The sequence below is a fragment of the Punica granatum genome, chromosome 7 (assembly GCF_007655135.1).
Source record: "Punica granatum isolate Tunisia-2019 chromosome 7, ASM765513v2, whole genome shotgun sequence".
Taxonomy (NCBI): domain Eukaryota; kingdom Viridiplantae; phylum Streptophyta; class Magnoliopsida; order Myrtales; family Lythraceae; genus Punica; species Punica granatum.
The window spans coordinates 28,533,543-28,549,525 of record NC_045133.1 but is presented as its reverse complement, the minus strand read 5'-3'; the positions used below and the strand labels follow the sequence as shown (position 1 = coordinate 28,549,525).

The window sequence follows — 15,983 nt, the reverse complement described above, 5'->3', positions numbered from 1 at the left end:
TAGATTTACTCAGCACATATATATATTTATTTCTATTTATTTGTATTATATGTATTGATTGTTTTTCGATTGTTATAAAAGAATAAATAAAACATTACCGTAGAAGGCGCGTATGTCACCCAATTATAAATATATAGTTACAACACCACACACACTGCAGTCCTTCTCCCAATTAATCCCTTCCCTGGGCTTGCGCTGCCTGATTTATTAAAATAAATATTGGGTGAATATTACTCGTCTATTTGGATATATAACACCCAATAAAAATATTTATAAGTGAGAAACTGGCACCCATAAAAATACTTAAAAGTGAATAATTGACACTATATAATATCACTTACAAATATTTTGATTGATCCTTAATGGGAAATAGTAGTTGAATATTTTCTTGATTTATCAATTATCTCTCTCTCTCTTACCTTCTTCAGTCCTCTTCACCTTCCGCGTGCGTCTTTGTCCTCTTCCACCCTATCTCTGCAGTTGCCTTCCCGAATCCCTCCTTCCCTGCCTTTCCCTTCCTTCTTTACAATACACTCTCCCCTCATCACCCGCCCCCCGTCTGACTGACTCTAATCTCTCTCTTACTTAACCTCGGCTGGGGCTGGGATCAATTAATTAATTAAATTATCAATGGCGGCGAGGGAGGAAGAAGTGACCCTGTTGGACTTCTGGCCCAGCATGTTTGGGATGAGGTGCAAGATCGCGCTCCGAGAGATGGGGATCGAGTTCGCATACAAGGAGGAGGACCTGAGGAACAAGAGCCCCCTGCTCCTCTAGATGAACCCCATTCACAAAAAAATCCCCGTCCTCATCCACAACGGAAAACCCAACTCCGAGTCCCTTGTCATCCACCAGAACATCGACGAGACTTGGAATAATAATAATGATGAGGAGGAGGAGGAGGAGGATGACAACAAGGCTCCCGACCACCTGCTCCCTTCCAATCACTACGACAGAGCCTAGGCCCGATTCTGGGCTGATTACATCGACAAGAAAGTAAGGTATTTATTTATTTATTTATATTCAGCTAGCTTAGCTGAGCTTAGCTTAACATTACATACATAGGATCATCATCAGTGAGGATGGATAGAGGATGGGAGCAAGCTTAATTGTAAACTCAATCCAGCAGAACTCAATTTAGAGAGAATGAAAGAACGCATATTTTTGAGAGAGAAGAGAAACTGTCTACTTCTTCATTAATTGGAAAAACTTCAGTTATCGACACTAATAGACACCAGTAGAAAACCTGAATAAAACGGGACCACAACTGCACTTAATGTGCAAAAAACCAACTCCTAAAAATATGCTAACTAGATCCTTAAAAACAGCAACCTAAGAAGACAAATAACTACATGACTGATAAAAAAACAAAACGACACAGCAAGACTAGCAGCAGCTTTGATGCACTTCAACTGGTGTAGCTCCAACACTCCTCCTTGGATTAGTTGCTACTGCACACTTCAATCATCTCCCTTAACAGCTCAAACATTCCAATCTGAAAGGACTTGGTGAAGATATCTGCAAACCGGTCATCTGTTCTGCAATGCTCCAGCTTCATTTATCCACTTTGCTTGATTGTTCACGAACACATCAGTGCTTTCTTCTTCCACAATCTGAACACCATTGCATGCTCTAGGAGTCTCCTTCAGTCCATAGACCTTCTCCTCCTGTTTGTTCACAAAGCCATCAAGAACGAGTTTTGTCTTGGGCTTTATAATGGTCAAGTTCTCCTTCATTCTATCTATCATTCTTAGATTGACTTTGGCTTCTTCACATCCTGCAGATTCTAAAACAGCAACTTTACAACTCTGACATTTGACTGCACGGAAACTTCTCCCTTTAACAGATTGATCATCATCCACCTTAGACTTCATCTGCAATGGATCCAAAGAAAAAAAAACTTATTCTTCATTGGAATCTCAAGTAACTTCTGACCCTTTGAATCAGAAATGAAACACTTTTTCTCCTCAAACATCACCTTGTATCCTTTCTCTACAAGCTGACCAACCCTCAACAAACTTTGGGCAATCTTAGGAACATACAAAATCTCATATATCAGTTTTGTATCATCACAACTCTCTATTTGGACAGTTCCTTTACCCTTCACTTTCAAGTACTCTTCATTCCCAATTCTTACTCTTATTGTTACTGATCTATCAAGCTCCCTAAAAGCCTCTCATCACTTGTCATGTGGTTAGTACAGCTACTATCAACAAGCTAACAACAAGCTAACAACCATCTAAAACATGTGAGCTAAAACAAGACGCAATAAACAGTTGTTCTACCTCTTCTTCAACTGCCGTTTGTGCCTCACCTTGCTGCCGAGTCTCCTTCTCCTTGCAAATGATCTCAGCATGCCCCAACTTTTGACACTTCCTGCATCTCATGTCAGGCTTCCTCCAACACTTATAGTGTGGATGATTTCTCTTTCCACAATGCTGACAAGGAGGATGATTTCCCCCTTTGTTGCTGTTCAATCTTTCTACTGCAACAATCTCAGAAGCACTACCATATTCTTTCAACTTCTTTCCTTTTCCACCAGAACTTTGCTGCATTTTGGCTTGTAAAGCTCCTTCAACCATTCCTTGTTCAACAATTCATTTTCTTCTCATAATACTTCTCTGCTCTTGAGCCTACAAAGCACTAAGTACTTTAGCAAGTTTGATGTCTGAAAGTTCCTTACCGTTCTCCGATGAAGCAATAGTTGCCTCGAACCTTTCTGGTACAGAAACCAGAATCTTTTGTACCAGCCTATCATCCTTGATATCAATTCCTAACACTCTAATCTTGTTAGCAATCTCCACAAACCTATCAGCAAACTCCTTCATAGTCTCCCTCTCTTCCATCTGAAGCCTTTCAAATTCTCTTAACAAATTTAACACTTTCATACCTCGAATCTTCTCATCTCCTTCATATTCTTCCTTCAAGTAATCCCAGATAGCTTTTGCTGACTCAAGCCTCATGATTTTGGTGAAGATGGTGGGTGACACAGCAACATAAAGGCACGATTTTGCCTTTGCCTTCCTGGTCTTCTTCTCCTTGTGCAGCTTGATCTGAGCCATGGTTGGATTGTTAGGAATGGGAGCCACCTCGTAGTCTTCTTCCACTGCTTCCCACAAATCGTAACCTTCCATAAAAGTTGTCATCTTCATAGCCCATGCTTGATAATTCTCCCCATCGAACACAGGTGGTGCCATGGCAGAGAATCCACTCGAACCTGCTTCCATCTTGCCTTGAACTTCTATGGATGTAGTCAAAACACTCGATCAACCTCACAAGTCTCTCACCCACACAGGTTCCTTAAGATCAAGGGTGCTCTGATACCACTGTTAAATCTCTTAATTCAATCCTCACAGTAGACCAGTAGAACTCAATTTAGAGAGAATGAGAGAATGCAGATTTTTGAGAGAGAAGAGAAATTGTCTACTTCTTCATTAATTAGAAAAACTTCAGTTACCAACACCGATAGACACTGGTAGAAAACCTGAACAGAACAGGACTAGAACTGCACTTAATGTGCGAAAACCAACTCCTAAAAATATGCTAACCGATTCCTTAAAAACAACGACCTAAGAAGACAGATAACTACATGACTGATAAGAAAAACAAAAAGACACAGCAAGACTAGCAGCAGCTTTGATGCACTTCAACTGGTGTAGCTCCAACAAAAATCTTGTTCTCATCAAGAGGAGGAGAAGCACAAGAAACAGCCAAGACGGAACTCATACAGAGTCTGAAAGTGCTGGAAGGGGTACTGGCGAACAATCCCTTCTTAGGGGGCGACTCCTTGGGCTTTGTAGACATAGCCCTTGTCCCTTACTACACCTGGTTCCATGCGTACGAGACCTGCGGCAACTTCAGCATCGAAGCAGAGTGCCCAAAGCTTATCTCTTGGGTTAACAGATGCATGGAGAAGGAGTCCGTGGCCAGTTCTCTTGCTGACCCAGAAAAAGTTTGCGAATTTGTGCTGCAGCTCAAGGAAAAGTTTGGAATCGAGTAGATCAGTTGAGCCAAAGGCACAAACAAACAAAAAGCTTTGGAGGAAATAGCTTTAGCTACCTGAATTCTGTACCGTACCTTCTTCCTTCGGTTCAGTGTTCTGCAGTGTGCTGTGGTCTTAGGATATTATAGGATAGTCTTGTATTGTTTGTAAGCTCCCTCTTGTCCTGTCCCTCTGTTTGAATCCTTGGGATGGATGCTTGCTTTGATCTCTTCTTTCTGTTCCTACGAGTTTTTCGCTATTACAGGCAAATGCTAGCTAGTGCATCTGTATTGTGTTGCGGAAGAAAAGAACAGAACTGAACTAAAGTTTGGTGAGACTGAGAGAAGCAATTGAAGTTGCCCGAGTAAGTAGACTAAACAAAATTTCTGGCTCGTGTATCTATCTCATTGAGCGGGTCTTCACACGGCGCGCTTCTTCTCTGCAATACTATTATTATCTGGTCAGAAAGTACTCATCTTGAATTGCCCAAAAATGTGCGTTCGATATCGCCTTTTGACTCAGCCTTGTAAATGTCATTTTTAGGGGAAATCCGTTTTCCTACTTCTTGTTAAATGGATGCAACGTGTAACTCCGATCCATATATGCATAGAACACAGTTTTTGATCCTGAGATGCATGGGCTAGCTCTAGAACATCAAATAGATCTTATGCCCAGGGTTACAGCAGCACTAATAAGGGTGATTTTTAAGAAAGAAATTAAACCATTTCTCCATTAGGAAAAAGAAAAAAAAAAAGAGAAAATGAAAGGACGGACAGAAATGAAAAAAATTAATCAAACAAACTTATAAATTATACTTTCACAGATGTATTCGTCGTATGCTACTGTTGGGCCTGACCACCCTGGCATTGGTTGCTTCGGCTAGCAGAATCAGCCAATTAGCTCATTTTTCTCCATATCTCTATATATCTATTTCTATCTATCTATCTATCTATATATATATATATATATATATGAAAGCCAGATATGAGGTGGACCCGGCTGGATAGTCTCAAAACGTTCCCTTTCTGAATGGAAATTTCTCGATATTTTGAATTTTTAATATTTTAAATTATCTTTTATTATGAAATTAGCAACAAAATCTTCTGAAATTATTTGCGGTTTCCATTTAAAAAGATCGAAAATAACATAAAATCTTTTGGATACTATGGTGACCTTTATTTTTAATAAAAAAAAATATTTTTTAAATATATGTCATCTTAAAATTCGATTTCTTGATTTCTTTAATTTTTATAATTTATACAACATGATGTAATTGAAAGAAATGAGAAGATTTTATTATATGAATAGATAAATTATTTAAAAATTGATATTTCATCACTTAAATATTAGCATAAAATATAAGTATATATCTATATATATATATATTCATACATAAAATAAATATATTAATATATGGCCTCAAAACGCTTAGTTTCTTAATGAAATCTAATAAGTAATATTAGTATATATTTTCTGAAAGGAATTTTTGGGTTCTTGTTTATTTATTTTTATTTAGGAATTATTTTTAATAAAATATATTTTCAAAAATTTCTCATCATACAATCCGATTTCTTATTTTTTAATTTTTTTTTAATTTATACAACATGATGTAATTGAAAGAAATGAGAGGATTTATAATATGTATGGATATTATTTAGGGTAAATTACACTGGTGGTCCAAAAAGTTTTAATAATGTATCAAGTTGGTCCAAAAAGTTTTTTTTGCTACTTGATGGTACAAAATGTTTCAAAAGTGTAACATGATAGTACAAACCGTTATCTCGCCATTGACGCCGTCATCTCGGCATTGACATGGGTGGACCTTTAAGTTAATTAAAGAAACATTTTGTACCATTATGTTACATCTGTAAAACATTTTAGACCATTAAGTGACAACTTCAAAAGAGTTTGAACCATCATGTAACGTTCCACCAACTCCTAAAAACATATCAGAGCCACGTATCGGCCACATTTCGGCCAAGTCAGCTTCGCTTGATGGCGTCAATGGTAAGATAACGGTTTGTACTATCATGTCACAATTTTGAAACATTTTGTAACATCAAGTAGCAAAAAAAACTTTTTGGACTAACCAGATACATTATTAAAACTTTTTGGACCACCAGTGTAATTTACCATATTATTTAATAATCTTAAATTTTTAAAATAAAAATTAATATTACATCACATAATTATTAATATCCAAATAAGTATTCATTAGTCTATATTCATACATAATATTAACATCATAATAAGTATTCATTCCTATATATTCATACAAAATATAAATATATTAATTTATGGTTACATATACAACCTTTAGTATATAGTAAGAAAATGTATATAAGAATTATATGTTTTTACAGATATCTATTTTTAAAAATGGATTAGATAATATTTTATAGATATATATAAATTATATTTTATTTTCAAAATAAATCAAATTTTTTCACCCAAAAAAAGAAAATAAATCAGATAATATTTTTCCTTGATTTTATACGATAGTTATAAATAGGGATTATCATACACATAAACATGGGCCTATTCAGGTCTCAAAGAATATGTGTATAACTAGATGTGAGCTCTCGAAACGTATGTTTATCCCTAAATGCAAGTGAGTTGATTAAATTTATACTATAATTTTGTCTCACATTTGTATCGTAAATTTTCATTTTTGATTTTTCTTTAATTGTTTTACTAATGTGAGTTTCAACTCTCAAAAGGTATTGCGATCCCTATTCACAAGCTCTTAAAAAGTAAGCTCGTCTACCATTAAATGTGAATGTTGGTTGTTTATTTTATTCTTTTATTTCACTTATGATTCTCGAATGAGTTTTTCTTTTTAATGTTTTATTATATATATATATAGGTTGGCGGAAATATCTCGTGTAACAAATGGGCTCTACGACTAGTATATATGAAAGTAAGATACGAGGTAGGTTGGCCAGACGATCTTAGAATACTCCGTTTCTAAATGAAATTTTCTCAGTTTTTTGAATTTTTAAAATTTTAAATTATCTTTAGGTATGAAATTAGCAACAATATCTTCTGAAATTATATATTAGATAATATTATATAGGTATTTTATAAATTATATTTTCTTTCCAGAAAATTAATTAGATTATATTTTATTTAGATTCTGTGAGCATGGTCAGATCTCGATTTCTAAATGGAATTGTCTAAATTTCTCAAATTTAAATTTTCGGAATTATTTTTTAAAAATATATTTTTAACGATATTTCGTCATAAAATCCGGTTTCTTGATTTCTTTAATTTTTATAATCTATATCCATATCTATATCTATATCTATATAACAAGAATGCATTTGAATAAATGAGAACATTTTATTATATATAGATAGATATTATTTAATAATCTTGAATTTTTTAAAATAAAAAGTAATATTTCATCACATAAATATCAACATCAAAATAAGTATATATTAGTATATATTCATACATAATATAAATATATTAATATATGGTTACATGTACAACCTTTAGTATATAGTAAGAAAAAAGTATATATGAATTATATGTTTTTATAGATAGCGCAAATTACAAAAAGAAATCCAAATTTTGTAAAACGTCTCAGTTTTATCCTAAATTTTACTTTGTAACTAGAAAAAATCACATGTTTTGATCGTCTCAAATTTGGCTTCCGTTACTATTCCGTTAAGATTTTCGTTTATTTGCCTACGTGGACTTTATGGGACCCACCAAATTTGCACATCATTTGATCATCTTCTATTTTCTTTACAAAAATAACCTAAGTTTTCATAAAAATCTCAGTCTTTTTCTAGATCTTGATTTGTAATTTAAAAAAAATACATGTTAGCATCCCGTTTTAATCCACCGGCTTCGGGAGAGAGCATCAACAACATTCCTAACTATAACCCGAAAACTATTACAGAAGAAGACCCGGCAAACTACGGGTTACTATTCACAGCCGAGTGAATATATCTATAATGAGATATCTTTAAAAAATATTTTTTATTAAAAATAATTCGGAAAATAAAAAATTCAAAAAATCAGAAACTTCCACACACACACACACACACACACATATATATATATAATATTATCTAATCTAATTTATTTTTAAAAAATAGATATCTACAAAACTATATAATTCATATATACTTTTTCTTATTATTTATACTAAAAGTTGTCCACATAGCCCATATATTAATATATCTATATTATGTTTGAATATGTAATAATATATACTTATTTTGATGTTAATATTTATGTGATGAAATATTATTTTTTATTTTAAAAAATTCGAGATTGTTTATTTTATTATTTTTGTTTCATTTTTCATTTTTCAAGAATTTTTTTAAAATTTTTAATTATAATTTTTTTTTCAAATTGGTGGAATTATACCATGCAATGCACGGGTTTCATGAATAGGGGCAAATATTGGGTTTTAGGGTACGTAACGTACATAACTTCAAGAATACCAGTCAGAGTCGGTCAATGCATGCATTATTGCTAGCTGTAGCATGCATGGATAAATACAAGCGTTGTTTGTAGGCTAACAAAGCATGACCAATGCAATGACATTTTCCGCCTTATAATTGACATGAGTGAAGGAAAAAAAAGAAGAAGAAAAATGTCCCTGTTTGAATTCAAAAACAATTGATTTTAACTTTAACTTTAACTCGACACACTACACAATAAAAATACACATTTTTTAATTTAAAAATAATCAAATTTATAATCACATCTCATTTGTCCTTTTTCACAATCAAAATCAAAATCAAAATCAAAGTAACTTTAACTTTGAATCCAAACGACCCCTATCTATCTGTTCCTACATTTTGGTTTGACGAATAGATAGATGGAAGATATATGTTACGTAATGCCTCAGCGCATACGTTACTTAATTTCTTGCTTCAGTGTGTGGCTATAAACGCTCAACTTTGATGGCACGGAATTAGCCATCTTTTTGTCTTCTCTGTTTGCAAGACAATCTTCTTCTTCTATCTACTCCTCGCTGTCTTTCACTCCTCCTCTGTCTTTTCCCCCTTCATTTTTCTCAGTCAGGAGCTCCCACCAATGGCAGAGACATTGACCCTACTGGACTACTGGCCTAGCATGTTCGGGATGAGGTGCAGGATTGCGCTCAGGGAGAAGGACATCAAGTTCGAGTACCAAGAGCAGGACTTGTGGAGCAAGAGCCCCTTGCTCCTGGAGATGAACCCGATTTACAAGAAAATCCCAGTTTTGATCCACAATGGGAAACCCATCTGCGAGTCTCTGATCATAGTGGAGTACATCGACGAGACGTGGAAGGGTAAGGCTCCACTGTTGCCTTCCGATCCCTATGAGAGAGCTCAGGCTCGATTCTGGGCTGATTATGTCGATAAGAAGGTATGTATAACTTGTATATTTTTTAATCCTTATCCTGGCCTACTGTTCGGTTTATAGGGTGATGATTTAGTAGATATAGACAGGGACAAACGCATAGATTAACTTAATCCTTTGTTCTAACCCTTTTCATCTTGAACTGATGTCCTATGCTTCTCTAGATTCCTAATTCTCTGTGTATTGCCTCAACTAGACACCATTTCCATACAGTATTTACATTTGTGCAGTATTGTGGTTGTATTGAACTGGGAAAATTATGCTCCTAATGATGGTAGTCCGGTTTCCTACTGTGATCCTTCATCAATTTCAGTTACTTGTAGGAAGAGTAGTGTTTCTCTTGGTGTTTGTAAGACACGGTTGTCTGTAGCACAGCTGCAAGTAGTCATGCTGTACGGTTCCAATGTTATGGTCAATAGATATCACGTATGACTTTGCGAGAACTTAGAAGCCTGCAAATTATAAGATTGGAAAGGTCTTTATCTCAAATTGGATTCATGGAAGATGAAACTTAAAGTCGGTGACTTACCGGCGATGATAAATTCTTTCCCTTGATCAATGGCAGATCTATGAGGGGGGAAGGAACGTCTGGAGCACCACTGGAGAAGATCAGGGAGAAGCTAAGAAGGAATACATTGAACGTCTGAAAGTGCTGGAAGGGGTGCTCGGAGACAAGCCTTTCTTTGGGGGCGATTCGTTTGGATTCACAGACATTGCCCTAATCCCATATTACAGCTGGTTTTATTCGTACGAGATATGTGCCAACTTCAGCATTGAAGCAGAGTGCCCGAAGCTCATCTCATGGGCTAAGAGGTGCATGGAGAAGGAGAGTGTGTCTGAGTCCCTCCCCGACCCAGAGAAGATATATATGCTTCTTTTGGAGCTCAAGAAGAAGGCAGGCAAATAGTCGAGGCAAACTGGCTGCTGTGTGTTTGTGATGATGTAGTTTAGCTTGGTTTTCTTTGTGCTATTAGAGCAGACGTTGCTCTGCGTCCTGGATGGTTTATGGGGAGTAATATTGCTGAGAAGCTACTGATATTGCTTAGCAGATATTTTTCTTCTTCAATAGTTTCACCAAGGCTTCATGCATGAGCTGTGTGGCCAGATTGACCTGCCTCATGGGAATTGTTCACATGGACCATGGAGATTAGTGGGCGAAGCCTGGAAATCCTCGTTATTAAAAAAAAAAAAAAGAAGAGAGAGAGATCTTTTGGTTTTCAGGTCAAATTTTCTTGAAAGTTGCTGTATATTTAAGCTGCTGGTTTTTGTTGAACGTGCATGATGCATGTGATGTGGTCCTTCTTCTGCACCGAACGTTGATTGGCATTTGAGTAGCCATTTAAGTTCTCTTAAGAAATAGTAAGAGTCTATTTGGAATCACCGAATATTCATGAGATGATTTGGAAACATGGAAATCATGGAATCCAAGAGCTTATTTTGAAACTCTCAGAGGAATTTTCAGAATGATTTTCAAGGAAAGAAATGAGGCTGTTCGTGGATTTCATTCTCCTGCTCCAAGATGGAAGTTTATAGATCTTGTGCTGGTTGATGATGGACTTGGACATATTCTCCCTCTGTATACACCTCTCAGCCCACGCCACGAGCTATGGGCACACCTCCACTGTAAGTAGTCTGCATATAATCATCAGTTATTGCCCATCCCATTCTGGCACTATAATCACGTCATAATGTTCAGCTCTAGCGTTTCTTCTTCTGATCACTCTGTATCATTAATTTAAAGCTGTCTAAATGTAGAAAATATAAGCAGCAATCTTATCTGTTTTTAACTTCCGAATTACTCCAGAAGACAGTATTGCTGGAGCCTCTTGACCGTGTAGAATAAAAACGAAGATCATTAATATAAACTTTAATCAAAAGACGCCAAAAAGTGGGCAAAAGAAACCATCTTAATTGCCCTCGAGATAAGTCAGGTCAACTGCACAAACAAATAGAACATGGCAGTCGATGGCAATCTCAGAAAGTGGAACTAAAACATTGTACATTTTTGACAGAATTATTTTCTGCAGAAATAAAAATCATCGCAATCAAATCTGGCTCATTGAATTTGCTCGAGATTAAATGTGGGCAGGCTAGGCAAGGCGAGTTATGCTGCTGTTCAAGATCTCAGACTGGACTGTGGATCTCGGAGAGGAGCTGCGTTCTTTTGTTGTGATGGATTGCAGCTATATATTTTGACAGGTTTCTCTTGCTTCATTTCCATCCCCTGTAACAAAATCTGGTGTTTCTTTATCTATGTTGCATTGAGACAGACAATAGATGCTGCTGGTTGGCAATCAGGATGAACTTCTCTAATAGGTCTGTGCTGCTTCAGCAAAGAGAGAGACAAGACTGATATAGTTTAGAACTCCTCGCCTGTTTTGTCTGTATCATTATTTCTTCTTAAATTTCTATTCATTATTGAACCTATAAACGATTGGGTCATATCCAACTTAAAAGCTATTAGATGCTGGAACCCTTGCCACTTATATATCCAAGGCTGACATAGTTGTTTTTGGCGTGGGACATTTCCTTTGTTTGACTCTCAACAATTCTAAACAAGGTCATTTAAATTTGTAATATTTTCGATCCACGCGTATGCAAAACAACACAGAGCAGGCAAAAGTTACCAGTCATGATGAATATAAAGAGAAATCACACTAGTGGAACTTCTGACCCTTTGCTTCTCTCTGTCTCTGTAAGTATGGAAAGAGGATTCCGACTCCACCTCTTGCTATTTCTATTCTCTGAGCACTTAATGCTTCGTCTTGGTCCCCTTTCACGACGAAAGGAATAAGAGAGAGCAATGGCTGCAGAAAGGGTGAACATAATTCACTTATTAGCAAGTCCACACGGGCTGACCTGCAGGATACCACTTGCAGAGAAGAAGATTGGGTATGAGTTGGAAGAGGTGCATAAGTTTCGTAGCAGCATGGCCACTCTTGAAGAGGTAAAAGAGAGTTGCAAGAGCCTCCCGGTTCTCATTCACAACGGCAAAGAGATCTATGAGTTTCGTACTGTGGTGGAGTATATTGACGAGGCCTGGAAGAGCCGCTCCGCCTTCCTGCCTTTAGATCCTTACAAGAGAGCTCAAGCGCGGTATTGGTTTGACTTCATTGACAAGGAGGTGAATCTCATCCTAGTGATTAATAGACAGCTGGTGGCCATCTCGTTGTTTTCCGCTCCTTCTCTTGTGGCTTGGCTGTGGGGGTTAGCATGTGATACAGTACTGTGCTTAACAACTGATCTCATGTCCCTCGTTGTTGCAGTTTTCAGAGGATGCGAAAGTGTGGAGCGGAAGGGGGAAATAGCAGGAGGCTGCCAAGAAGGAGCTCGTATCGACTCTGAAGGAATTGGAAGTGGAGTTAGGGGACAAGCCTTACTTTGGGGGAGAAAGCCTGGGCCTCGTCGACATAGTCCTCCTCCCCCACTATGCCTGGTTCCATACGTATGAGAGGTGCGCGGACTTCTGTATCCAAGCACACTGCCCCAAGCTCATCGGATGGGCTAAACAGTGCTTACGGAAGGCGAGTGCGTCCCAGTGCCTTCCTGACCCGGACGAGGTCTATGAGAACGCCATGAAGCTCAAGGAAAGAGTAGATGAAATTACCCCTGTTGTTGCTATAGCAAAATTTTTTTCTAGGCTTGCATCCCGCTGTGATTCTGAGCACATGTTGGGTGACATTTTCTTTGGTCGTCTTGTGGGAGCAGAAGCCTGGGTGTCTGAATCACCTGCTTGAGCTCGAGTCCTCAGGATAAGAATATTCTTTAATACAACAAATAAATCCGTTGTCGGGGTATCCAGGTAGTTAAAAGGCCGGCACGGTTAATCCCTGTGTAATGTAATAAATAATCAGACTTTGCTCCTATCTACACCTCATTTCCTTATGAGCTCGATACTGTTCACTTATGGCGTAGATAAATAAATAAATATATATATATATATATCAAGCTGTCAGAAGAAAAAAAAAAGAATTATTCGAACTTTTCCATTAACAAATTAACAAACAACAAAGTTGCATGGAAGATTCCGCCCCTAAGCTGACATCCAATTCAATTCCTTTGCTGCAATTTTTATAAATCCTGGCCTCCCCTGTGTACACTACCGTGGCACCAACCAATTCTTCTTCTTTCACCACCAAATGGCTGAAGAAACTTTGATCCTTTTAGACTTCTGGCCCAGTATGTATGGGATGAGGTGCAGAATAGCACTTGCAGAGAAGGAGATCGATTACGAGTACAGAGAAGAGGAGTTGCACTTGTGGAAGAAGAGTGCCCTCCTTCTGGAGACAAACCCAATTCACAAGAGGATCCCAGTTCTCATACACAACGGGAAGCCCATCTCCGAGTCCCGCGTCATTGTAGAGTACATCGACGAGTCTTGGAAGGATAAGTCTCCGGTGCTGCTGCCTTCCGATCCTTATGAGAGAGCTCAGGCCCGGTTCTGGGTTGATTTCATCGACAAGGCAGTAATGACTTCTCTCGAGTCGAGTCTTGACATGCTGATATTAACCGATCCTAGTACCTAGCCTTTCTTCAACTATGTTGCAGCAGGATTTTGTTTTTTGTTGAGATGTTTGCAGTTCTATGATCCTGCAAGGAAGGTGTGGGGGACGAAAGGAGAAGAGCAGGAGGCAGCAAGGAAGCAACTCGTGCAAGCTCTCAAAGTGATGGAAGGTGTTCTAGGGAACAAGCCCTTCTTTGGGGGAGACAGCTTCGGGTTTGTGGACATGGCCATGATCCCATACAACAGCTGGTTTCATTCCTATGAGACTTTTGGGAACTTCACAATCGAAATGGAGTGCCCCAAGCTGGTCCCATGGGCTAAGAGGTGTTTGCAGAAGGAGAGTGTGTCCAAGTCCCTCGTCGACCCTCAAAAACTACTTGGTTTTGTGGTTGAGATGAGGAAAAAGTTTGGCCTCGAGTAGATGCACGGCCTCAACAGTGTTTTAACCATAGATCTTATGTATTCAACTTCCATAAGTCGACACCATTGATTATTGTGGGGTTCGGGTTCCATATGGATCCCATAACATCCAATGGCCAATAATAGTTGAATTCATTTTGGAGTGTCTTAGTTTATCTTTCTCTGGGTAATGTGCGAATTGATGGGCTTGTAGTGCCTTCTCAATGTTTGGTGTTTCGTGATATTCTAGTTGCACTCAAGGAGTGTGGGCTTATTGCAGTTCCATTTTGTGTTGGAAGTTACGTCTCCTAGTTGAAGGAAAGACTGGATAGGGTTTGTCATGTCTTGAATGCCCTTGCGGAGGTAACAATGAAATTTGAAGCCGTGAAGGCAGATGAATGGATTAGATCTCGTTATGGACATAGCAGATCTGTCCTGCCCCTAGCTGGTAGTTGGTTTCTCGATTGGCTTCCAGAACTACAATACTCGGTTGTTCAAATGTCGTAGACGGACAAACTGATAACCAATCACTTGCTCCAACCACTTTTCTATCAAATGAAACCAGAAAAAAAGAAAAAGAAAGGGCAATGAAGAAGCTTTTCAATGGAAAGTCATGCACTGTTAGTACACAACGTATAGACGGTTTTTCCACAGCTTGTCAGAAAGGTCCCAAGTTCCCACCTCATAAATAGTCACTGCGGCTTGTTGCTGCGGGTTAGACTCCCCTCTCACTCTCAAGGATATGCTTTTGATTTGCTTTTTGCTTCAACTACCCGTGAAGGCCCCAAAGAAATCTCCTTATGGCTCTGATCTGCGGATGATGATACAGTAGAGTTCCATTCAATTGCACATTGCGGAGATCATTTACCAGTCAATGATGCTATAAGTGTGAGAAAATTCTGTTCAGCTGCAGATTTTGTTTTGTTTTTTGTTTTTTTTTTTTGTGGGGGAGCAGAAGTGGTCGTTTTCCCGTGCATTGAATGCTCTGATTGGCAGGGGTAGCCCAATTTTAGTTGCTTCCGTATGGATGGGCGGTTCGGTTCTGTCCTTTCCCTCGTAGGAATTTCCATGCCTCTTTTGCATACCGAGGAGCTATGAGAAGTCGCATTCCAGTAACTGAATGCAAAAAGTCGATGGTCCCGCAATCTCACGGAAAAGTAGGAAAATGGACATTTCCCAGACTTTGGAGTCTACCAGCATCAAGTCCAGTCCTCAGAATCAGCACATGACATGCATTGCTGCTGAGAGATACCAGAAGAGAACAAACGAACGAGGAGGGTCACCGAGTTCACATGCTTAGCACTGGTCACGTGAATCTCCGTGGTCCTGCCCAATCCCATGGTGCATATAGCCCATCCCACTTTAATTAGCACTATAAATTCAGCCTTGGTTAAGACTCAATCAAAAGTTGCCATCAGCACTCCAAAGGCTAATTACTTCAATTTCCTCCACCCCCTCATTTCTGTGTCTCTGGCTCTGGGGACTTTCATGCTCTCCTCGACCTTCGGTTTCTTCCCTTTCTCATTTGGGTGTTCAAAGCTCACTTACGTCCATTCTGAACTGAACCCACCTTGAATCTCCACTTCCACTATCCTGGCGAAGCAAATGGCTAAGCTGCAGGCTGCTGCAAGGTTCATCACGGAAGTCGCTCCCCCACCAGTCATCGCCATGGCCAAGCGGCCACTGGTGGAAGTTCTCGCGACGATTTTTTTTTGAAGAAGAAAGAGATAT

The 15,983-nt window shown here is 38.2% G+C and overlaps 3 protein-coding genes across 4 annotated transcripts; all 3 read left to right on the top strand.

Moving 5' to 3' along the window:
• Positions 1 to 494: 494 nt before the first annotated feature.
• Positions 495 to 11,791, top strand: LOC116213756 (probable glutathione S-transferase). 2 transcript variants are annotated; one of them, XM_031548808.1, is made up of 4 exons: positions 495 to 996; positions 9,025 to 9,355; positions 9,915 to 10,972; positions 11,439 to 11,791. In XM_031548808.1, the coding sequence occupies exons 1-3, from the start codon at positions 884 to 886 to the stop codon at positions 10,254 to 10,256; spliced, it is 786 nt and encodes a 261-aa protein (XP_031404668.1). In that variant the 5' UTR covers positions 495 to 883; the 3' UTR covers positions 10,257 to 10,972; positions 11,439 to 11,791. The 2 variants fall into 2 exon arrangements, with proteins under 2 accessions (XP_031404668.1, XP_031404669.1); XM_031548809.1 differs by lacking the exon at positions 11,439 to 11,791 and having other exon boundaries at positions 495 to 1,001; positions 9,915 to 10,729.
• Positions 11,792 to 12,152: 361 nt separating this feature from the next.
• Positions 12,153 to 13,086, top strand: LOC116214604 (probable glutathione S-transferase parA). The gene is made up of 2 exons (XM_031549982.1): positions 12,153 to 12,572; positions 12,661 to 13,086. The coding sequence occupies exons 1-2, from the start codon at positions 12,153 to 12,155 to the stop codon at positions 13,084 to 13,086; spliced, it is 846 nt and encodes a 281-aa protein (XP_031405842.1).
• On the top strand, positions 12,156 to 14,550 carry LOC116213757 (probable glutathione S-transferase). The gene is made up of 3 exons (XM_031548810.1): positions 12,156 to 12,473; positions 12,616 to 13,815; positions 13,930 to 14,550. Exons 2-3 carry the CDS (start codon positions 13,489 to 13,491, stop codon positions 14,272 to 14,274), a joined length of 672 nt encoding a protein of 223 aa, XP_031404670.1. The 5' UTR covers positions 12,156 to 12,473; positions 12,616 to 13,488; the 3' UTR covers positions 14,275 to 14,550.
• Positions 14,551 to 15,983: the final 1,433 nt, after the last annotated feature.